The sequence below is a fragment of the Budorcas taxicolor genome, chromosome 21 (assembly GCF_023091745.1).
Source record: "Budorcas taxicolor isolate Tak-1 chromosome 21, Takin1.1, whole genome shotgun sequence".
NCBI classification, from domain to species: Eukaryota; Metazoa; Chordata; class Mammalia; order Artiodactyla; family Bovidae; genus Budorcas; species Budorcas taxicolor.
The window spans coordinates 65,070,168-65,094,122 of NC_068930.1; the positions used below are offsets into that span (position 1 = coordinate 65,070,168).

The following is a 23,955-nucleotide window of genomic DNA, read 5'->3' on the forward strand; positions in this document are numbered from 1 at the left end:
CTTCCCCTCCCAGATCCCCTTCTCCCCATCCTCTTTTTTCTCGTTCTCCTTCTGGTCTTCTTGTTAACATCAGTCACATATTCTGGAGTTTGGAGTTTTTCTGATTCAATCAGGCTAACTGAAAAAGTTAATTAAAAAAAAAAATGAATTGAAAATGTATCCCAGAATCACTGATTCTCAGAAACAGAAAACAAAAGAAACCTGGAGGTCACTCAGCCCCCTCTCCGCCCCCATCCAGGTGCAGGACTTCCTTTTGTGGAAATCCCCCCAAGTGAAGTGCCCTAGTCTCTGCTTAAATGCCTCCCAGGGTGGAGAACTCAATCCTTTGAGGAGGTTCACAGCCCTATCCACCCACTCAAATCAGAGGCAGGGGTCACAGCTCAGAGACCTGAGCCCCAGGCTTGCTCCCCGTAACTCTCAGAGACCAGTTTGATATTTGCCAGTCAGGCCAGAAATTCTAAACTGTGCTGGTAAACTCGAAAAGGAAACCCCCATATAGTAATTTACACAATTCGCCATTACAGGATTACAGTAATAAGGAATTTTCCTGAGTCTGGTCTCAGGATAGATTGCGAGCAGGGACCAGACTAGAAAAAAGTCTGTGTGGGTCTCTTTCTTTCTCCTAATCATTAAAGATGTAGGAAGACTTGAAGACGCTCAGAACAGACTTGCCATCAAACAGCTCATCAAGGAGGTCGGGGAGCCTCGCAATTATGGTTTAACGGACGAAGAAAAGGCGGAAGAGGAGCGGAAGGCTGCTGAGGAACGGCTGGCCAGGGAGGCCCTGGAGGAGGCAGAGAGAGAGCACAAGGAGGCAGTGGAGATGGCCGAGAAGGTCGCCCGCTGGGAGGAATGGGTGCGTGTGTGCACGTGCGTGGGGTCCAGGTGCGGGGCGCGGGGCTGGCGAAGCCATCCGGGCCTGTCGCACTTCCCTTCCTGCTAACAGAGAAATGCCGTGGAAATAACCGAAACGATTTTGTTGTTTTTTGTCGTTGTTATTTTTTCATATATATCATTTTAAAAAAAGTTCTTTCCTATGTACCATTTAAAAGGACATGCCCTTGGTCTTTTGCTTAGTGTAAACAATAACAGTAAAAACAGCTAGGACTTCCCTGGTGGGCCAGTGGTTAAGAATCTCCCTGTCAGTGCAGGGGACACAAAGTGTGACCCCTGGTCCCAGAAGATTCCGCGTGCCATGGAGCAACTCAGCCCGTCCACCACAATCACTGAGCCCGAGACCCTAGAGCCCACGCACAGTAACAAAGGCCCAGCGCTGCCCAAAAAAAGTTAAAAAAAAAAATACCAATGAGCCACTGATGTAGTATGAACAATACTGCTGCAAAAGTGTGCCATTTGGCTGCATTGTCAATCTGGCGATTTCGTTTGGTTTCCCTCCATTTACCCATCTAACCTGGGTGGTCAGCCTCATTTCACCCTCCTTCTCATCACTGAGTCTTCTTATCTATTCTGCCTCCAAAAACTGCATGCAGATCCACCCACCCACAGGGCTCCACTTCTGCTGACCAGGTGCTAGACTTACGTGGTGCCTTCTGGTTGTCTCCCCAGCTCCACCCCCTCCATCTCCAGTCTGCCCCCCTGCTGATGCCTGGCGGTCCATCTAAAATATAGACCTACCGCGGCCATTCCCTGATTAAACTCTTCACAGACTGTTCATCATCATTAGAGGAGAGCACAAACTCCTTATTGTGGGCCCCAGGGTCCTCTGTGACCTGGCTCCTTCTAAGGCCATTTAAACAACCTGCCACCTGTGTGATTCACTTCCTCCTCGCTTTCAGCCTTTGCTAAATGAAGCCTTTCAGTTCAGTTCAGTCGCTCAGTTGTGTCCGACTCTTTGCGACCTCATGAATAGCAGCACGCCAGGCCTCCCTGCCCATCACCAACTCATGGAGTTCACTCAGACTCACGTCCATCGAGTCGGTGATGCCATCCAGCCATCTCATTTACTCTTTGTCAAATTAAGTCTTTCTAATGAGGCCTTTCCTGGGCACCATATTTAAAGTTCAACACCTGCCCCTCAGCATAACATGTCATATCCCTTTCTATACATTTACATTTCCCCTTTGGGGACTTCCCTGGCAGCCCAAAGGTTGAGACTTCCAGCGTCCATTGCAGGAGGCATGGGTTTGATCCCTGGCGGGAGAACTAAGATCCCGCATGTTGTGCAGCATGGCCGCATTGATTCAAAAATGAATTTGCACTTATGGTTTGTACTCTTTGCACTTACTTCACCTCTGTCCATGGGATTCTCCAGGCAAGAAGACTGTAGTAGGTTGCCTTGCCCTCCTCCAAAGGATCTTCTGGAAGTAGGGATCAAACCAATGTCTCCTGCATTGGCAGGCAGATTCTTTATCACTAAGCCACCAGGGAAGCCTAAAGCAATGTATATTTTATATCTTGGTCTTGTTTAATGTCTTTTGCTGTCTTTTGTTTAACTAGTGTCCAGGAGTAGGCTGGACTGATGTGCTTAAGCCCCACCCAAAATCCCCTAGGCCGAAAAGGGAGATTTCTCAAAGGAAATCTGGAATTATTAGTCCTGAGAGAGAGGGACTGGATGCTGAGCAAGGCATAAACACAAGCCCACCAGACCAATACCTTCTAGACTTTCTATTCAGTTCAGTTCAGTTCAGTCGCTCAGTCGTGTCCGATTCTTTTCAACCCCATGAATCACAGCACGCCAGGCCTCCCTGTCCATCACCAACTCCCGGAGTTCACTCAGACTCGCGTCCATCGAGTCAGTGATGCCATCCAGCCATCTCATCCTCAGTCGTCCCCTTCTTCTCCTGCCCCCAATCCCTCCCAGCATCAGAGTCTTTTCCAATGAGTCAACTCTTCACATGAGGTGGCCAAAGTACTGGAGTTTCAGCTTCAGCATCATTCCTTCCAAAGAAATCCCAGGGTTGATCTCCTTCAGAATGGACTGGTTGGATCTCCTTGCAGTCCAAGGGACCCTCAAGAGTCTTCTCCAACACCACAGTTCAAAAGCATCAATTCTTTGGCGCTCAGCCTTCTTACAGTCCAACTCTCACATCCATACATGACCACTGGAAAAACCATAGCCTTGACTAGACGGACCTTAGTCAGCAAAGTAATGTCTCTGCTTTTGAATATGCTATCTAGGTTGGTCATAACTTTTCTTCCAAGGAGTAAGCGTCTTTCAATTTCATGGCTGCACTCACCATCTGCAGTGATTTTGGAGCCCCAAAAAATAAAGTCTGACACTGTTTCCACTGTTTCTCCATCTATTTCCCATGGAGTGATGGGACCAGATGCCATGATCTTCATTTTTTGAATGTTGAGCTTTAAGCCAACTTTTTCACTCTCCTCTTTCACTTTCATCAAGAGGCTTTTTAGTTCCTCTTCACTTTCTGCCATAAGGGTGGGGTCATCTGCATATCTGAGGTTATTGATATTTCTCCCGGCAATCTGGATTCCAGCTTGTGTTTCTTCCAGTCCAGCATTTCTCATGATGTACTCTGCATAGAAGTTAAATAAGCAGGGTGACAATATACAGCCTTGAAGTACTCCTTTTTCTATTTGGAACCAGTCTGTTGTTCCATGTCCAATTCTAACTGTTGCTTCCTGGCCTGCATACAGATTTCTCAAGAGGCAGGTTAGGTGGTCTGGTATTCACATCTCTTTCAGAATTTTCCACAGTTTATTGTGATCCACACAGTCAAAGGCTTTGGCATAGTCAATAAAGCAGAAATAGAGGTTTTTCTGGAACTCTCTTGCTTTTTCCATGATCCAGCAGATGTTGGCAATTTGGTCTCTGATTCCTCTGCCTTTTCTAAAACCAGCTTGAACATCAGGAAGTTCATGGTTCACATATTGCTGAAGCCTAGCTTGGAGAATTTTGAGCATTTCTTTACTAGCGTGTGAGATCAGCGCAATTTTGTGGTAGTTTGAGCATTCTTTGGCATTGCCTTTCTTTGGGATTGGAATGAAAACTGACCTTTTCCAGTCCTGTGGCCACTGCTGAGTTTTCCAAAGTTGCTTGGATATTGAGTGCAGCACTTTCACAGCATCATCTTTCACGATTTGAAATAGCTCTACTGGAATTCCATCACCTCCACTAGCTTTGTTTGTAGTGATGCTTTCTAAGGCCCACTTGACTTCACATTCCAAGATGTCTGGTTCTAGATCACACCATCATGATTATCTGGGTCGTGAAGAGCCTTTTTGTACAGTTTTTCCGTGTATTCTTGCCATCTCTTTTTAATATCTTCTGCTTCTGTCAGGTCCATACCATTTCTGTCCTTTATCAAGCCCATCTTTGCATGAATTATTCCCTTGATATCTCTAATTTTCTTGAGGAGATCTCTAGTCTTTCAGACTTCTACAATTCTATGATCCTGCCTTCCTTCCTTTCCCTCACTTTGCTTGACCTGGGCAGCTAGAAATTATTTCAGTGTAAGAAGTGAGATAGGTATCCAGTTTATTATTTTCGAAGTGACTATGCACTTGGTAAAACACCATTTACATCTTTTCTCTGCCGATTGGAAATACCATCTTTATCATAACGTAATGAACACTGCTACTTCTAGTGGACTCTGGGGTGAGTTGTATGAAACTGTGCTTCTTTTTCTGTCTATTTACCCTACCCACAATGTTCTATTTGTAGAATAAACGACTAGAGGAAGTGAAAAGAGAAGAAAGAGAATTACTGGAGGCCCAGTCTATTCCCTTGAGAAACTATTTAATGACCTATGTTATGCCAACACTTATGCAGGGTCTGAATGAGTGTTGTAAGGTCAGACCTGATGATCCTGTTGATTTTCTGGTAAGAGATTTAAGTGTCGTGTTTTTGTTTTTGTTTTTTTTAATATCAATTTGAAAATAAAATATGCCCAAATCTAAATGAAAAACCAATTGAGACAAAAAAAAACTGTGTGTCTGGTTATTTTGGAAATAGCCTCTACTACCTTCATCATAGTTTATAATAGTTTATACTAAGTTTCATCATAGTTCATAAGACTTTTATTACTCATTTTAAAGTAAAAAGTTTATATACTTCCATTTTTATTAAGTATTGGTTTGTTTTATTATTAAATGTCTAGACTTAAAGTAATGGAAACTATGTTAATAATGAGGACTATTTCTTATTTAGTCGCTTCCAACTCTTATGCAACCCTATGGACTTGGAGTCCTCCAGTCTCCTCTGTCCGTGAGATTTCCCAGCAGAGAATACCGGAGTGGGGTTGTCATTTCCTTGTCCAACTTCCATTTTTAAGTATAATGAATTTTCACTTTTATAGTACAAACTAATATACTATTAATTCTAAAAAATAATATTTTAAATTGCTGACACTTTTTTTTTTCAATTACAGGCAGAATATCTTTTCAAGAATAATCCTGAAATGCAGTAAAACTTTGAAGATATCATGTCATGTGCTTTACCGAGCTCGAGATGAGTTTAACATAGTAATTTGAAAAACTGCTTTAAGAAAAAAAAAAGCTTTTTTAGTTTTGGGGAAATTCTTTTCTTTCTTCCTGCAATCAAATATTTTATTAAGTAAAATCATAAAAAGCCCTATGGTAATGAGTCACTACTTCATTAAAACCATGCGTGCTAAGTTGCTTTTGTCGTGTCTGTGTGACACTATGGACTGTGTGACCCGCCATGCTCCTCTGTCCATGGGATTCTCCAGGCAAGAATACTGGAATGGGTTGCCATTTCCTCCTCCAGGGGATCTTCCTGAACCAGAGATCGAACCCGTGTCCCGTGTCTCCTTCATTGGTAGGCAGATTCTTTACCTCTAGCACCGCCTGGGAAGCCTAATTAAAACCATATTTGCGAGGTAAATTGTTAAGGTGTATCTGTGTATAGCTCATGGGATAAATGTTGATTTACTGTTTCACTCTTCATCTGAGTATTCTGCATGATAATGTTCATAGTAACTCAATTTACAGCATGAAGAAAGTCAGACTACATATTATTCCAACATGTGAGCTAATGAGTTTATGTGACTTGTTACAGCCCCTGCACCAATGGCGTTAGAAATGAAAATACATCAGAACAGTTTATACTTTTTGAGTCACAGAAAGTCAAACAGGGTTGGTTTCTGCAAGGTGGTTTCTGAGTTTAAGATCAGCACCCAACCTATGAGGCAGAGACAATTATAAACCTCTTGGTAGAAAAATTCATGTAACAGGATGAAGAATTTTTAACATCTATGATAATTATAAAGTGGCTGAATATTCTTAAGAAACTAACTTTACCATATAGCATAAATAATCAATCCCAATGGCCCTTTCCAGTTCTAAAAATCCCATAATTCCCACAACTACACTGGATGAGAAATCGATTTCAGTTCAGTTGCTCAGTCGTGTTCGACTCTTTGCAACCCCATGGACTGCAGCATGCCTATGTTTATCTTAATGACATGTATCGTTTCTTTAAATAATATCTGAATATAACTGCACTACTTTTTACACTACGTTTTTGTGTGGCAGTATACACAGCACAAATTTATCATTGCAACCATGTTAAAGTGTATAATTCAGTGGTACTAAGTAAATCTGTGACATTGTCCACTCATCACAACAATCTAGCAGCAGAGCTTTTTCATCACCCCAAATGGAAGCCCTGTACCAATTATCACTCTGCATCATCCCCTCGCCACAAGCTTCTAGCAAACACAAATCTGTGTCTATGGATTTGTCTCCTCTGGAGAATCATAAAATGTGCGGCCTTTTGTGTCTGGCTTCTTTCACTTAGCATGTTTCCAAGCTCCATCCATGTTGTAGTGTGTATCAATATTTCATTCCTTTCTCTAGTGGTGTCTATCACTCTACACATAGACTGTATTTTGTTTAATCATTCATGCCTTGATGGACAGTTGGGTTGTTTCCACCTTTTGGCTGTTGTGAATAGAGCTGCTGTGAACATTTGAACACAAGTTCCTGTTTAAACCCCTGTAGTCAATTTTCGGTAGAAACTTAGCTGTAGAAATATAGTCATACGCTAATTCTGTGTTTGACCTACTGGGGGAATTACCAGACTAGTGGCTGTATAGTAATATCACATTGTGACTAAGTACATTTTCATGTGCCTGATGACCACTTGTGTATGTCCTTGGGAGAAATCTATATTTGAACCTTTTGCTCACTTTTTATTTGGGTTGTTTATCTTTTTGTTACTGAATTGTTAAAAGTTCTTTATGTATTCTAGATAGAACACTCTTATCAGCTATGTGATTGGCAAATATTTCTTCCCATTCTGTGGCTTGTCTTTTCACTCTCTTGATAATGCCCTTTAATGCACAAAACTTTTAATTTTGATGATATCCAAGTTACCAATTTTTCTTTTATGTCACTGCACTGTTTTGTCCCCATTTTTATTATTCTTCGCTTTTTTTTCTTACTCTTAAATTGTATGTATTTTTTAAACTTTTTGATTTGTATTGGACTATAGCTGATTAACAATGTTTTGGGTGAACAGCAATAGGACTTAGCCATACAAATACATGTATCCATTCTCCCCCAAACCCTGCTTCCATCCAAGCTGGCACATAATACTGAGTAAAGTTCCATGTGCTATACAATAGGTCCTTGTTGGTTATCCATTCTGAATATAACAGTTTGTACACGATCTTCCCAAACTCCCTAACTATTCCCTCCCCCTGGCAATCGTAAGTTCATTTTCTAAGCCTTTGCATCTCTTTCTGTTTTCTAAGTTCATGTGTATCGTTTCTTTTTAGATTCCACATATAAGGGATGTCATACAATATTTTTCTTTCTCTGTCCGACCTCCTTCACTATGACAATTGCTAGGTCTAACCATGTTGCTGCAAATGCACTGCACTATTTTTGATCCTTATTTCAATTGAAAATACTAAGTAACTAAAGAGAACCTGGGATGTTAGGTCCATGAATCAAGGTAAATTGGAAGTGGTCAAATAGGAGATGGCAAGAATGAACGTCGACATTTTAGGAATCAGCAAATTAAAATGGACTGGAATGGGTGAATTTAATTCAGATGACCATTATATATACTACTGTGGGCAAGAATCCCTTAAAAGAAATGGAGTAGCCATCATAGTCAACAAGAGAGTCCAAAATGCAGTACTTAGATGCAATCTCAAAAACGACAGAATGATCTCTGTTCATTTCCAAGGCAAACCATTCAATATCATGGTGATCCAAGTCTACGTCTTGACCAGTAATGCTGAAGAAGCTGAAGTTGAATGGTTCTATGAAGACCTACAAGACCTTCTAGAACTAACATCCAAAAAAGATGTCCTTTTCATTATAGGGGACTGGAAAGAAAAGTAGGAAGTCAAGAGATACCTGGAGTAACAGGCAAATTTAGCCTTGGAATATAGAATGAAGCAGGGCAAAGGCTAATAGAGTTCTGCCAAGAGAACGCGCTGGTCATAGCAAACACCCTCTTCCAACAACACAAGAGAGACTCTACACATGGACATCACCAGATGGTCAACACTGAAATCAGATTGATTATATTCTTTGCAGCCAAAGATGGAGAAGCTCTATACAGTCAACAAAAACAAGACCAGGAGCTGACTGTGGCTCAGATCATGAAGTCCTTATTGCCAAATTCAGACTTAAATTGAAGAAAGCGGGGAAAACCACTAGACCATTCAGCTATGACCTAATCAAATCCCTTATGATTGTACAGTGGAAGTGAGAATATTTAAGGGACTAGATCTGATAGAGTGCCTGATGAACTATGGACGGAGGTTTGTGATATTGTACAGGAGACAGGGAGCAAGACCATCCCCAAGAAAAAGAAATGCCAAAAAGCAAAATGGCTGGCTGAGGAGGCCTTACAAATAGCTGTGAAAAGAAGCCAAAAGCAAAGGAGAAAAGGAAAGATATACCCATCTGAATGCAGAGTTCCAAAGACTATCAAGGAGAGATAAGAAAGCCTTCCTCAGCGTTCAATGCAAAGAAACAGAGGAAAACAACAGAATGGGGAAGACTAGAGATCTCTTCAAGAAAATTAGAGATACCAAGGGAACATTTCATGCAAAGATGGGCTCGATAAAGAACAGAAATGGTATGGACCTAACAGAAGCAGAAGATACTAAGAGGTGGCAAGAATACACAGAAGAACTGTTCAAAAAAGATCTTCACGACCCAGATAATCATGATGGTGTGATCACTCACCTAGAATCAGACATTCTGGAATGTGAAGTCAAGAGGGCCTTAGGAAGCATCACTATGAATAAAACTAGTGGAGGTGATGGAATTCCAGTTGAGCTGTTTTAAATCCTGAAAGATGACGCTGTGAAAGTGCTGCACTCAATATGCCAGCAACTTTGGAAAACTCAGCAGTGGCCACAGGACTGGAAAAGGTCAGTTTTCCAAAGAATGCTCAATCTACCACACAATTGTACTCATCTCACACACTAGTAATGGAGAAGGAAATGGCAACCCACTCCAGTATCCCTGGAGAATCCCAGGGACAGAGAAGCCTGGTGGGCTGTAGTCTATGGGGTCACACAGAGTCGGACATGACTGAAGTGACTTAGCAGCAGCAGTACACGCTAATAAAGTAATGCTCAAAATTCTCCAAGCCAGGCTTCAACAATACATAAACTGTGAACTTCCAGATGTTCAAGCTGGAAAGGCAGAGGAACCAGAGATCAAATGGCCAATATCCACTGGATTATCGAAAAAGCAAGAGAGTTCGAGAAAAACATCTATTTCTGCTTTATTGACTATGCCAAAGCCTTTGACTATGTGACTCACCACAAACTGGAAAATTCTGAAAGAGATGGGACTACCAGACCACCTGACCTGCCCCTTGAGAAATCTGTATGCAGGTCAGGAAGCAACAGTTAGAACTGGACATGGAACAACAGACTGGTTCCAAATAGGAAAAGGAGTACGTCAAGGCTGTATATTGTCACTGTGCCTGTTTAACTTAGATGCAGAGTACATCATGAGAAACACTGGGCTGGATGAAGCAGAAGCTGGAATCAAGATTCCTGGGAGAATCAGATATGCAGATGACACCACCCTTACGGCAGAAAGTGAAGAAGAACTAAAGAGCCTCTTGATGAAAGTGAGAGGAGAGTGAAAAAGTTGGCTTAAAGCTCAACATTCAGAAAACGAAGATCATGGCATCCAGTCCCATCACTTCATGGCAAATAGATGGGAAAACAGTGGAAACAGTGTCAGACTTTATTTCTGGGGGCTCCAAAATCACTGCAGATGGTGATTGCAGCCATGAAATCAAAAGACACTTACTCCTTGGAAGCAAAGTTATGACCAACCTAGACAGCATATTTGGAGAAGGCAATGGCACCCCACTCCAGTACTCTTGCCTGGAAAATCCATGGACGGAGGAGCCTGGTGGGCTGCAGTCCACAGGGTCGCTAAGAGTAGGACAGGACTGAGCGACTTCACTTTCACTTTTCTCTTTCATGCACTGGAGAAGGAAATGGCAACCCACTTCTGTATTCTTGCCTGGAGAATCCCAGGGACGGCGGAGCCTGGTGGGCTGACCTCTGTGGGGTCGCACAGAGTCAGACACGACTGAAGCGACTTAGCAGCAGCAGCAGCAGCAGCAGCAGCAGGAGCAGACAGCCTATTAAAAAGCAGAGGCATTACTTTGCCAAGAAAAATCCCTCTAGTCAAGGCTATGGTTTTTCCAGTGGTCATGTATGGATGAGAGTTGGACTATAAATAAAGCTGAGCACCAAAGAATTGATGCTTTTGAACTGTGGTGTTGGAGAAGACTCTTGAGAGTCCCTTGGACTGCAAGGAGATCCAACCAGTCCATCCTAAAGATCAGTCCTGGATGTTCACTGGCAGGACTGATGCTGAAGCTGAAACTTCAATACTTTGGCCACCTCAGTCGAAGAGTTGACTCATTGGAAAAGACCCTAATGCTGGGAGGGATTGCGGGCAGGAGGAGAAGGGGACGACTGAGGATGAGATGGCTGGATGGCATCACCAACTTGATGGACATGAGTTTGGGTAAACTCTGGGAGTTGGTGATGGACAGGGAGGCCTGGAGTGCTGTGATTCATGGGATCACAAAGAGTCAGACACGACTGAACTGAACTGAGGCTTACAAGCAGGCAGGCGAGAGACTGCTGCACTCCAGCAATGTCTACAGTGAGGCTACAGGGCTACATTTTTCTAATCAAAGGAAAAGTGGGAAGAGGAAGAAAAACTTTTGTCATTTTTTTTTTTGACAGTTGGCCAAAAAAAAAAAAAGCCAGTTATAGATCAGAATTACAAGGGCTGAAGATTTGCAATTTTGAGACACTGGTTATAAATTATCTTTAGAGATGAAAGACAGCATTGTCAACATGATCATGGAACTTTCATTCTTGAGTAGATGTCATGCTTCCATCATTAGTTCCTCTTTGTCAGCTACAAATTGGCACTTACCAAGAGCACTGTCAAGACTGAACAACAAAGGCGTTTCCCATAAGCCTCTAAGGAGACTGAACCCCAAGCTGCTATAGCTGTTGACCCTTAACAACCCCTGAGGGAGTTCAGGGTGGAATGAGGCACTTGGTGTGCCAGGGACTGTGGTGGGACAAGTCTTTAGATAGGTGGATGTTTTTAGGAACAGATGTTATGATCTCAATCCTCAATCCCCTCCTATCTAGAGAAGCACTAAATCCCTTCAGTGTTAGTCACTCAGTTGTGTCTGACTCTTTGTGACCCCATGGAGTGCAGCCCACCAGGCTCCTCTGTCCATGCGATTTTCCAGGCAAGGATACTGGAGTGGGTTGCCATTTCCTTCTCCAGGGGATCTTCCCAACCCAGGGATTGAACCCCAGTCTCTTGCACTGCAGGCAGACCCTTTAGCGACTGAGCTACAAGGGAAGCCCAAATCCCTTCACGGGGATATCAGATCCTCATGACTAACAAAAAAACCTTTTGTAAATTGAGTGCTTCATGGTACTGAACTCCCCCTTCTCCAAATCCTTATATATTGGCCTTCTCCCACTGCCACTTTGGAGCAGTCTCTCAGAGCTGTCTGAGATGCTGCCTCCTGGGCTGTGGTCCTCACTTTGTCCCAAATAAAACTTAACTCTCAATTCTCAAGTTGTACATCTTTTTTAGTCAACATCCTCCGGGTTGGGCAAGGGAGGTTTGTTGTTGTTCCTACATGGTCAAGCTAGGTCTACAAAATACCGTTTTCATGGGTGCAGGGAGTGTCTCTTCGGGATCACTAACTTACTAAGCTCAGTGGGTAGGATGTGGGGCTCCTGGCACCACTGTTTCACTGTTCTGGGGCATGTCTCCTGCTTCTGCAGCCTGGTCTTGTTGCTGAGCAAGCCTGTTTGGTTTTGGGGTCAAGCACCCCTGCTTGCTTTCTTTTTTGACAGTGCTGGGTCTCTGTTGCTGCGAGGGCTTTTCCCTCAGCAGCGAGGGGCTGCTCTCCTGTTGTGGAGTGCGGGCTTCTGGTTGCAGTGGCTTCTCTTGCTGTGGACCACAGGCTCGAGGCACACAGATTTCAGCAGCCGCAGCATGAGGGCTTGTAGCTGTGGTGCACAAACTTTAGTTGCCCTGCGACACGGGGAGTCTTCCCGAATCAGGGACTGAACCCACGTCCCCTGCATTGGCAGGCGAATTCTCATCCACTATACCACCAGGGATTAGAGTGATGGCAGAGTAGAGTCTGGATGTCAGGTGGATTTGAGAGGTGGAACCAGTAGGACTTGAGGATGGATTGGGTATGGGCAGTGAGGACAAGGAAGGATCAAGGATACTGACTTGTTCTGAGCCTAAAGGATGACTGAGCTATTGAGAGAGAGGCAGAGATAAGAGAAAGCACAGGTTTGGGCCAGTTCTAATTAAAGTGCTACTGCAGTTCTTAGACAGGAAGCAGGCAGGGCAAAACTTACAAAAGAATGACCTATGACATAGCCCACAACATAACCTGATTAGAATCAACTAGGTCCAAGACTTCCCTAGTGGCTCAGATTAAAGCAACTGCCTACAATGCGGGAGACCTGGGTTCGATCCCTGGGTAGGGAAGAGCCCTTGGAGAAGGAGATGGCAACCCACTCCAGTACTCTTGCTTGGAAAATCCCATGGACAGAGGAGCCTGGGAGGGTTGCAAAGAGTTGGACACGGCTGAGCAACTTCACTTCACTTCAGGTCCGAGGAGGCAGAAAAGCAGACTTCCACCTGAGTTTGAGCCTCAGTATATGCTCACTGTAGCACATGAGCACGCTAAATGACATACCCCAGGTGCCATGACTTGCCAAGGACAACCACAGAAGGTCAAAAAGTGGGCAGTGGCCCAATTCCTGAAAATCCTCACTCTTTCCCCCAAATAGCTAGAATACTCCTCCTACTCATTAGCCCTTGAAGTTACCCACCCCTACAAAAACTGACAACCCCCCATTCTCCCCTGCAGCTCTTGCCTCCTGACATGGCCCACACTCTATCTATGGAGTGTGTATCCTCCCCCGATAGACCTGTTTTCACTTTACTGTGGCTTACTCTTGAACTCTATCCTGCTCGAAGCCAAGAACCCACGCTTGGTGGCTGAGGGACTCAGACAAGACCTGTGATGTGACCATCCTCTCTCTTCCCTGCAAGTCCTTCCTTCCATGCAAATGATAGAAGACACATTCTTCAAAACAGCAACATCTAAAAGGGGAGTGAGAATTTCATGAAAAGATAGCTCAAGAGTACAGCACTATTAGATAGAAGTGTTTGCTATTATTTTGACTTTAGTGACTCATAAATCTGCCTTTTGATTGAAATTTTAAAAAGTATATACCAGTCGTAGCCAAATGAATCATTATAGTTTATTATTTGGATTAAAAAAAATCTCTGTATCACACAGTGTCTCCAATGATCACCTCTTAAATAACACAGAAATACAAACCAGGTAATCCTCAATAGGTGAACAAATTAAAAAATATTTTCTGTGCATGGGGCTTACCTGGTGGTCCAATGGCTAAGACTCTGACTCTTGGCAACCCTAAGGCCCTACTGTCCACAGGAGTCTCCGGGCAAGAATACTGGAGTGGGTTGCCATTTTCTTCTCCAGGGGACCTTCCTGACCCAGGGATCAAACCCACATCTCTTAAGTCTCCTGCATCGGCAAGCTAGTTCTTTACCACTAGGACCACCAATTAAATAAATAAATATTTTAAAAAATTCCTCTGCATTTTTTTATTTGCATGCACTATGTACCTAAGAGAACCAATCTGGGAATCTTCCCACCAGGACACTGTTTGTGTGGAAAATGCAACTTGAATGATACTTAAGATTCAGGTAGAAAAACATCTCCCCCCTTTCTTAGCAGCTGGTGGAAAGCAGGCCGTGGGGCAGGCTGTTGCAATAAGGCAGCAGCTGCAGGTAGTGGGCTGGAGCTCCAAGGACATGCAAGGCAAGGCTAACACTATACAGATATTGTCTTAACCAGAAACTGATAATTGGCTTTATCTCACTCTCCACTGTCCATGGCTCAAACTACATCCTTAATTGACGATTTGTGACCACCTAGCTCATTACTCACTTGTGAAATATGAGTTGGATTAGATTGTAGTGGCCCAGTGAGGCAAAGCCCTTCCAGAACTGAAATAGGATTCCAAGACACCATCAGTTGCTTTCAGAGTTTATAATCTGTCTCCAGCCTTTACATCTCAATCCCTGGAGTGTTTTCAATAGCCTCACAGACTTTTCTGAAGGTCCCAAAGGCACATCAAAATCAACCCATATCAAACCATTCTCACAATCTTATCTCCTGGCTCAGTTATCTTCTTGTCTCCTAATTCATTTGTTCTGTCCCCTTCCTAGAACCTTCATAATCATCTTTGTTTTCTTCCTGCCCTCCTACCTCTAAACCAGGATTAACCACAATGCCTAAATCTCTCTCAAATTGGATTAATTGGAAAAGACCCCCGATGCTGGGAAAGACTGGGAACAAAAGGTGGCAGAGGCTGAGACAGCATCTCTCGCTTAATGGAAATGAATTTGAGCAAACTGGGAAGTAGTGAAGGACAGGGGAGCCTGCTGTGCTGCAGTCCGTAGGGTCTCAAAGGGTTGGAAACGACTTGGCAACTGAACAACAATCTCATTCCCATAACTTCCAAAGGCTTCCCCATTCACAAAAAGATCCAAATCTTTCAGAAAGGCTCCAGGTCTCAGGTCAGACTGTGTCAGCTATAAATTGGCCCTTGCCAAAAGCACTTGCCATTTGCCTCTGCAGGATTGAACCCTTTGCTGCTGCAGCTCTTGACCTCCAATAGGATCTGAAGGGAGTTCAAGGTGGAGAATGAGGCATTTTGTGCTCCAGGGAAACTGGTGGAACAGGTCTGTAGAGAGTTATTTTCAGGAACTGATTTCATGACCCCAATCCTTGCATCTCCTTATATCTAGAAAAGTACTAAATCCCTTCCTGGTGACATCAGCTCCTCCTGACTAACAGAAAACCTTTCCTAAGATTAAGTGCTTGATTGAGTAAACTCCTCATTCACCATAATCACATATATTGACCTTCCTGCACTACCCCTTTGGAGCAGTTTCTCCAAGCTATCTGAGGTGCTGTCTCCTGGGCTGCAGTCCTCATTTGGCCCCAAATAAAACTTAACTCACATGGTGTGCCTCTTTTTCAAGTCAACAGTTGGCTCCTCTGAAAGACTGTTTGACCGCAGTATCTAAAGTTGAACTGATTTATTTTTATTCTTGGTTCTTATTATAAAGTACAATTCCCTTATACGTTCACGTGTTTATCTGCTCTCACTCACCCAGAATGTAAGGTAAGTGGGTCAGTATTTGACCATTATCAGTGGCCATTTTTATGAGCAACTTATAAACATGTTATTAATTTCACTGGAGCTTAGATTTTCAAAAAATCTAAAGACAAGTCTATTACTGGGCCCCCAACTAAAGCCACAAGAGGTAAGGGCTAACGAGTAGAACTGGAATAAAACATGGCCAGGCCACTGCTGTTCAGTACAATTGAGGGCCACATATATAATTTATATTTTTGTAGCAGTCAAGTTTTTAAAAAGATGTTTATTTGGCTGCATTGGAGCTTAGTTGCACACACAGGATCTTTAGTTGTCACTTGTCTCATGCAAACTCTTTAGTTGAGGCATGTGGGGTCTAGTCCCCTGACCAGGGATGGAATCCAGGCCCTCTTGCATTGTGAACAGAGTCTTTCCCACTGGACCACCAGCAAAGTTCCCAGTAGTCACATTTTAAAAAGTAAAAACAAACAGTTGGAATTTTCATATTTTTAATGCATTATATTTAAATCAAGATATAAAAAACTGTCAGTGAGGTATTTCACATTCTTCTGTTCATATTAGTATCTCTGACAACACTTGTGATTTGTACTTACATCATATCTTAAACGGAATAGCCTCATTTTACATGTGACAAACGGCTACCCTATTGGACAATGTGGGTTTTAGATCCTTGTGGTTTTCCAGTCCCACTAAACGTTTGGTGAAAAAAAGGGAAATCTTTGGTTAGACTTCCTGAGAATTTACAAGGGCATATTAACATGTTTAAAGAATTTAGAAGTTTAATTTCCCCTATTTGACTGCTATTTAGAACTTTAATTTCCCCTATGACTGCTCGCCTGCCCTCCATTAAGCTCTGTGTGACCCTCTGGAATGCGTTCTAAATTCGAAGGAAGGAGAATCAGAGTCTAGTCAGTCTGGGACATTCTTTCTGAAACTTTGGCTGGAGGTTCGGAGTGAACGCTTAGGGACAGAATGGATTGAAAAAAACATAGCCTTGGGGAAACTGGAGCCGAAAAGGCCTTTGCTAACATTCCAAGGGTTACGGCCACCTACGTTTCTACTGAGTGACAGCTTTATTAGTGAGTTCCAGGGCCCCAGTAGTCAAAAAAAAAAAAAAAAAAAAAGCTCGTGCTCCCGAAGCCGCGGTCATCAGAGTCCTAGCCTTCAAATTTCTATGCACTCAAGTTATTTCTCGAGCGCCTGCGTACACATTAGTGGGCAGAACAACTTCAAGGCCTCACGCTGAGTTAAACTGAGTCTAGCAGGGCAGGAGAGTCCTAGCGGCGACCCTACGCTCCTCTCTGTTGCTGGCTGTGCCAAGCACCCCTCTTGCATTATCGCATTCAACAGGCGCCAGTCCCCTGGGAAGCAGGCAGACACTCAACTCTTCAGAAAAGCAAGGAGAGGCTGAGTGACTTGTTACAGTTCAGTGACACGTGCCGAGCCCCGCGCTCGACTGGCACCCGGGGCGAGTGGTGGGCCCGCGCGGGCGCCTCAGGCCTCTCCAAGAGCCTCCACCGACCGGTCTGAGTAGCAGCGCGACCTCGGGCGGCGAGACCTGGGCGACCTCACAATGCACCAGAAGCGACGCCCCTCTCCAGGCCCTGCCGCGCGCAGTCCGGGCCGCATCGGCGACGAGACCAGCCCGACAAGAGGGGGACACCCGCTCCCCTCCGCCGCTCAGAGAAGGAACCCCTCACCTTTCTCACCCTGTCCCGCACCCGGACTGCAGCCGCGGAAGGCGGACGGGATCCGGGCGGAAGTGCCCGGGGCGCCAGCCGGAAGTCGCTGGGGCGCAAGCAGGAAGTCGCTGGGGCGCAAGCAGGAAGTCGCTGGGGCGCAAGCAGGCTATTGAACTACCCTTCCCGTGAGGCTTCGCGGCGCCGTGCGGCTGCTGCGCGCAGGCGCGCGCCCGGCGTGCGTGGCGACGTCGCCGGTTCTAGAACGTTGCTGTGGTAGCGCTCGGGCGCCATGTTAGGACGAAGGGGAAGGAGGAGAAGCGCTTAAAGCGGCGGGAGCGGGTGCGGGAGTGGGGTAGGACCCAGGGCTAAGGCAGGCCCCCGCCCCCCTCCCTCCCGCCTCAGTGGATCATGCCCAGGGCGGCAGCGGCGGCGGTTGCGGGGGGGAAGTGACTGGGCGGTGCCGGCGCAGGAGACGATGCCGTTGTAAGTGATTTGTATTCTGTTTTCTCCCGCATGCCGACGGGGCCTTCGGGGGGCGTCGGGCGAGGGGGAGGGGTCGCGGGAGCCGGGCCCTCGCCCCGCGGGGGCGGCCGGCAGGACTGGGGCTCTTCCTGTTTCCTCCCTCCCGTTCGCCGCTTCACTTCCCCCTTGTGCTCCGTTCCCGCTTCCCACTACCCCCCCACTCCCTCGCTTTGGCGGCTGTCCGGCCGGGGGCCTTCCCTTTCCGAAAAGGGCCGGAGGAACCTCTTTAACTGGAGTGCTCGAGCTTGGTCCGATAATAGAAAGGAGGCGAGAAAAAAAAAAAAAACCCGGTGGCCAGCGGCCCGGGCGGAAGGCCCTGCTGCTCCTCGCGGGGTCTGCACTCGGGGTTCGGGCTTGGCCCCCCGCCCCCACCCCGGCGCCTGGCGGGCTCATTCTGCTGCTTCTGTTCCCGGCCTACGTCTCCTCACCGTTTCCAAGTTGGCCCACGTCGTGCGCCAGTGTTAACCCACTTCACGTCCCAGCTTGCATGAACACGAGTTTAAAAAAAAAACAAAACCCAGTTTTGAGCGTCGAGCCCCGCTGTTTGAAACCTCTATTCCCTCCACCCGCCCCAATCCCCTCCAGTCTTCCAGTCCCCGGAAAAGGGGCATTTTCCCGGGCGCCCTCATCGAAAGGCCTTGCGTTACGTATTGCTCTCCCGGTTTTGTTTTGATAGGGTCGCCGGAGTTCTTCCTGCTTCCGTCTCTCTCCGTCTGCAGTGATAACTTTTTTTGTTTTTCTGATGGTAGACTTTTTCTTACTGTAGTTTGTCTTCGGCTTTTAATCCCACTAGGCCTACATCTTTTACTTTCTTTGCCTTGTAGAGGGTTTTTTCTTTTTTAGTTTTCTTTTTCTATTTGAAGGACTGGGATGTAATTTGAGAACTCATTGTTGATAGAAAGATTACAGCGTTTTTTCCCTGCGTATATACACAGCAGTGCAGAGGCCTAAATAGTGAGACGGCATTTCTTCCATTTTTGAAGATTCAAGGGTAAGAAACGAAGGGCTGAGGCGTTCTCTTCGTTGTAGCCCCCCAGCATGTAATCGACCCTTGAAGTTTTGCTTCAGGGTAGAAGAGAAATTTTAGAGTTTCTGACACCTACTTTAGCGCCTCAGGTTTTTTTGTTTTTGTTTTTTTTTAAGTAAAATTAACTTTTCTGCAAGTATATGTGATTATAGTTTTACAGTTTTATTTATGTACGTATATGTGTCTCTTTTCAGGTGAGGCTGTAACTTTGAAACAGGCATTAAACACACCTGTCGTACTTTACACGATATTTTAGAAAGGAATTTCACGTTCCTCCTCACCCACTCCAGTCATTTTGTTAAGAGGCCTATCAGCGTATTATTTCTGTAATGAGAATATTTGTTTTAATTAAATATATAGACCTAAAGTCTTGTAATCTGCAAGGCCCCTGTTAATTGATTTCTTCCTTTTATGGAACGATAAAAAGGGTTACTAGGAGAACCGAGTCTTAGGATTTTTGTGGCATTTTTCAATTCAGCAGCTATTAAAGTCAACCTTAATGTTTGCAGTAATGCCACATGACTGTGTTAGCTCACATTTTACTGCTGTCTTTAAAAAAGGACTTCTCTTTCTGATAATCTATCATGTCAGTATTAAACATTGAACACGAAATGTGTTCTTAAAGTGGTTTAATTTATGTCTTTTAGAAATTGACAGTTCTTTTATACCTACTTTTTCCCAACATTGGGGAAGGGAAGTATACATTTCTTTTAAAGACCTAAGTACTTCAGATTTTTTGGGAAGTTAGTTCAGATGTTTAAAATGGGAGACACAGTGAAGGCAGCAGATTCCCACACATGGGTATTGCCTTTCTAGTGTGTTTCTTGAAATGTGGACAGATATTCATTAGCTCTCCCTCTTATTTTTAACCCTAAGTGTACTGTAGCCCTTTTGAAATAAACTGCTAAGTCGCTTCAGTTGTGTCCGACTCTGTTGGACCCCATAGACGGCAGCCCACCAGGCTCCACCGTCCCTGGGGTTCTCCAGGCAAGAACACTGGAGTGGGTTGCCATTTCCTTCTCCAGTGCATGAAAGTGAAAGTGACATCGCTCAGTCGTGCCCGACTCTTAGCGACCCCATGGACTGCAGCCTACCAGGCTCCTTTGTCCATGGGATTTTCCAGGCAAGAGTATTGGAGTGGAGTGCCATTGCCTTCTCCGATTGAAATAAACTGGAAAGGCCAAAGACAGCCAAGTTAAATAGGCTCCCTGCCCCCCATGAATTTACTTTGTTTTTCATGTTTTGGTGTCATTAATTTTATTTCATGTTTTGAATTGTGATTTGCAAACTGTATTAGTGTTTGACTTCCAGTTACATGTTCAGTATGGCTGTTAAAATTGTATAGGGGGTGGGGTTAAGGTGTAGACCATAGATAAGTTGTCAGAATGGATAAAATCAAAACAGATTATTGAAGTTAAGTCATTAGAAAATCATTAGAAAACATTGTGAACAAGTCTCCCATATATTGTCCCAAAGCATATCTAATTGCACATATAATTTTGAAAAGCTGACATGGTTTAAGAGCCATGGTGATGAAGTTTGCAAGATTTTTGATAGTCTTCAGACCTATTAATACAGGATTTCTCATGTTGGTAGTATTGATATTTTAGGCGAATAATTCTGTCGTGTGTTTTGTAGGGTGTCTAACAACATCCCTGACCTCTAGATTTCAGGATTCTCACTCCCCATATTCTGGTAATGACAACCAAAAATGTGTCCAAATGTTGCCAGGTGTACCCTGGGGACCAAAATCTTGTTGAGAGCCACTGCACTAATATAAAGTATAATACTGTATGGGGACTATATTCCAATTTCTGCCTTATTCTGTGCTGGTTAGATCTTTATTTATTTTTCAGCTCACTTCTGGCTATCACTGGTAATGAAAAGACTTCAAGGAGAATAAACGTTATCAATGATTTAACATTCATGCCACATTTGTAGGGTATTATTGGAAGAGATATTTAGCAAGAGTTGGCTGGAGACAATAGCTTTCCTTCCAGATACTTGGAGTTGTCACCAAAAGGGGGGAATTGGAGTAGTTTCATGTAGCGATAAGAGCTAGAACTGGGACCGTTTGGTGGAAAGTAATATTGTGTAGCAGTGGTTTTCAGACTGTGACCTGTGGAAGTCTGGACGTCGGGGGTCTTTGATCCTTCGAGAGTACATAAAATCTAAACTATTCACAGTGTTGAGATGTTGTATCTTTTTCAGTCTGTTGATATTTGCACCAGTGCTGTAAAAGTGATGGGTGATGATGCTTGTGCTTTAGGAAGAATTGAGGCAGAGGCGCTGTATCCTTCTAGTTGTCGTTATTTCACTACACACATGCACACAGACACACAGTTTGAAAAAAAAGTCCTTGATGATGCAGTAAAAATGTTAATTTTACTAAGACTCTTGACCCTTCAGTTTGTCTTTTAAATAAATTGTGATTAAAAAAAATAAATAAATAGATAAGTTGTGATTAAATGGAGAGTACGCATTAAGCTGCTAAAAGAAGGATGGTTGTTTTGTGAAGAGCTCAGCTGGTTGATTTGTGAGCTAAGCTAGTGCTTTTCTTATGGAGTTCTGTTTTTACCTGAAAGAACAAGTGATGAACCATGATGTTCATACTTGATGACTTAGCATTTGCTTGAAAAATGGAGTCTGTCTTTAAGGAAAACAACTGACAATGTAGTCAGTGATAAAATTTGAGCTTTCAAGCAAAACTTAGAATTTTGTAATGCTTGTTTTTGCCATTGTGAACTTGTCAGCCTCCCAATAATTAAAAATATTTCTGATTTGATTGATGGTGATATTAATGAACACTTTAAAAATACTGTGGTTTTTAAAATGTGTCAACATTTGGAAGGCAGGTGTAAGTGCAGGATGGACCAATGGATTTTAATACAAGAATACAAAGGGTTTTTTGCTGTGGTTTCTGCTTTCATATTGTAACTAGGCTTTAAGAAATTACCACTTGGGGCATTTTGGTGTAGTATTAAAGAAGAATATCCACAGTTATTTGAAAAGACTGTTAAAATACTCTTCCTTTCCACTTACAGTGGTGTCAATCCAGGTTTTCTTCCTGTGCATCTACCAAAACAGTTTATCAAAAAGGATTGCATGCAGAAGCAGACATGAGAATCCAGCTGTTTTTTATTAAACCAGAATTAAAGAGACTTGCAAAAATGTAGAATAGTGCTATTCTCACTAAATCTTTTGTTTTAGAAAACAGTTATTAAAAAAAATCACTTATGTTGGCATATGATAGATCTCTTGTCACTTAAATGAATTGGCATTTTAAAAAATATCCGTTGGAATCTCTAATGCAGTAAACAGTGATAGACATAATCCACATAAACATGAGCTTATTTGAGTCTTTATGACTTGTAAAAGAGTCGTAAGACCCAAAAGTTTGAGAAGTGCTGATGTATAGTAACAGCTGACAGCTGTCAGGCTGCTGTTTGCAATGGTGGTGTCAGTGCAGCATCTCTGGTGGGTTTTGAACTGTCTGGAGGAATGGACACACCTGATATAAAGACGTTTTTTGTTGTCAGTGAAAAACAGTGTATTAAGTAAGAAGGGTAACGTCTGAGAGTTTTTGATTATCAGATTTTAAGATTTAGAGGTTTTGTAATGAGCTGCTTAATAATGCTGGTTATGGTTTTGAAATGTGATTGTTATTTAGTCAGTCGGTTGTGTCGACTCTTGATGACCCCATGGACTGCAGCCTGTCATGCTCCTCTGTCCATGGGATTTCCGAGGCAATAATAATGGAGTGGGTAGCCATTCCCGTCTCCAGAGGATCTTCTTGCACCAGAATCCAGCTTGCATCTCCTGCATTGCAGGTGGATTCTTTACCGCTGAGCCGTGGGAAAGCCCATGTGATATTTTACCATAAACATGTTTTCAATTCATGCTATTTTGATGGAGAAATTGGGAGGGAAGGTATTGGATCTGGGTAAATTTATAAGCCTATTCACTTTCTACTCTCTGACTGCCCCCCATCACCACTCCCTTAAGCCTTCTAGCTTGAAAACATCTTTTAAAATGTTTTGATTCATCAGAATATTCCATTTCTTGGCAGCTGAACTACTTCAAGTTAACATTACAATTAAATTTCACCTTCAGTTGCTTGTAGCCAAGTTTATAGAAGCTCACTTTAGGCAAAATGAGGCCATTTGGAGTCCCAGCTATGTTTCACTTTTGGGTGGTGGAAGAGGCTTGTCTTTTATTTGGTATGTTCATCGTGCTGATTCTTCAGCAGCTTTTAAATGACTGTACAGTCTCAGTTTCTGACTCATGAAACAGCCCCATTGCAGGGGAGATTCGTTCTTGAATGAATGAATGAATGTGACAGTTGCTCAGTCATGTCTGGTTGTGACCCTATGGATTATATGGTCCGTTGAATTCTCCAGGCCAGAATATTGGCGTGGGTAGCTGTTCCCTTCTCCAGGGGATCTTCCAATTCAGGATCAAACCTAGGTCTCCCGCATTGCAGGCGGATTCTTAACCATCTGAGCCACAAGGGAAGCCCACTAAGTTGTAGATTGGAACCAAATTCGACTCTGGGTTCCATGTTTCATTCTCATCCTCGTACTGTAGCATTTCCTGTGTACCTCAACTCAGTTGGCGCCTGTTGGTGTGTCTTGAGTATACTTAAGTTTCAAGATCGGGTTCTCAAAAAATATTTGTTTAATCTTTGGATTGCAGGTTTGCAGAATTTTATAGCATTCTGATTTGAAAACTTAAGAATTTGGGGAAGAAGAAAATGTAGAAATTAAAAATAGATAATCTTTATTCCTCTTCTGTTATAGAATTGTCTCAAATTTCTATTCCCTCTATATTTCAGAAACCAGATTCTTGTATTTTACAGTCTTTGTAGTTCTTAAGGTTTTACTTAAGAATAGTATTTCTGTCATTTTGGTTATTAGCATCTAAATTGTATATCCTGGAGTTAATGTGTATAATACTATGATATAATATGTTGTTGAATATTTTTTTCTGATACACTTAA

At 43.5% G+C, this 23,955-nt stretch overlaps 2 protein-coding genes and 1 long non-coding RNA gene across 6 annotated transcripts in view; 2 read left to right on the plus strand and 1 right to left on the minus strand.

Annotated features, from left to right (window-relative positions):
• AK7 (adenylate kinase 7) overlaps positions 1 to 5,387 on the plus strand; it is a 69,827-nt gene extending 64,440 nt beyond the window's left edge. The window contains exons 16-18 of the mRNA XM_052659801.1: positions 636 to 856; positions 4,643 to 4,801; positions 5,349 to 5,387. Coding sequence (XP_052515761.1) covers positions 636 to 856; positions 4,643 to 4,801; positions 5,349 to 5,387 — 419 coding nt within the window. The remainder of the gene's footprint in view (positions 1 to 635; positions 857 to 4,642; positions 4,802 to 5,348) is intronic.
• Positions 25 to 17,473, minus strand: LOC128066711 (uncharacterized). 2 transcript variants are annotated; one of them, XR_008201241.1, is made up of 4 exons: positions 17,426 to 17,473; positions 13,462 to 13,611; positions 669 to 936; positions 25 to 114 (listed from the first exon to the last, which is right to left on the minus strand). It is a non-coding gene; the product is annotated as an uncharacterized LOC128066711 (long non-coding RNA). The 2 variants fall into 2 exon arrangements; XR_008201242.1 differs by lacking the exon at positions 669 to 936 and having other exon boundaries at positions 25 to 118.
• A 206-nt stretch (positions 17,474 to 17,679) lies between these two features.
• The window catches only part of PAPOLA (poly(A) polymerase alpha), a 54,295-nt gene continuing 48,019 nt past the window's right edge, over positions 17,680 to 23,955 (plus strand). For all 3 annotated transcript variants that reach the window (XR_008201261.1, XM_052660046.1, XM_052660045.1), the window contains exon 1: positions 17,680 to 17,890. Coding sequence is in view for 2 of the 3 variants with exons in the window: in XM_052660046.1 (XP_052516006.1) it covers positions 17,883 to 17,890 (8 nt within the window). In the remaining variant the exon portion in view is untranslated. The remainder of the gene's footprint in view (positions 17,891 to 23,955) is intronic.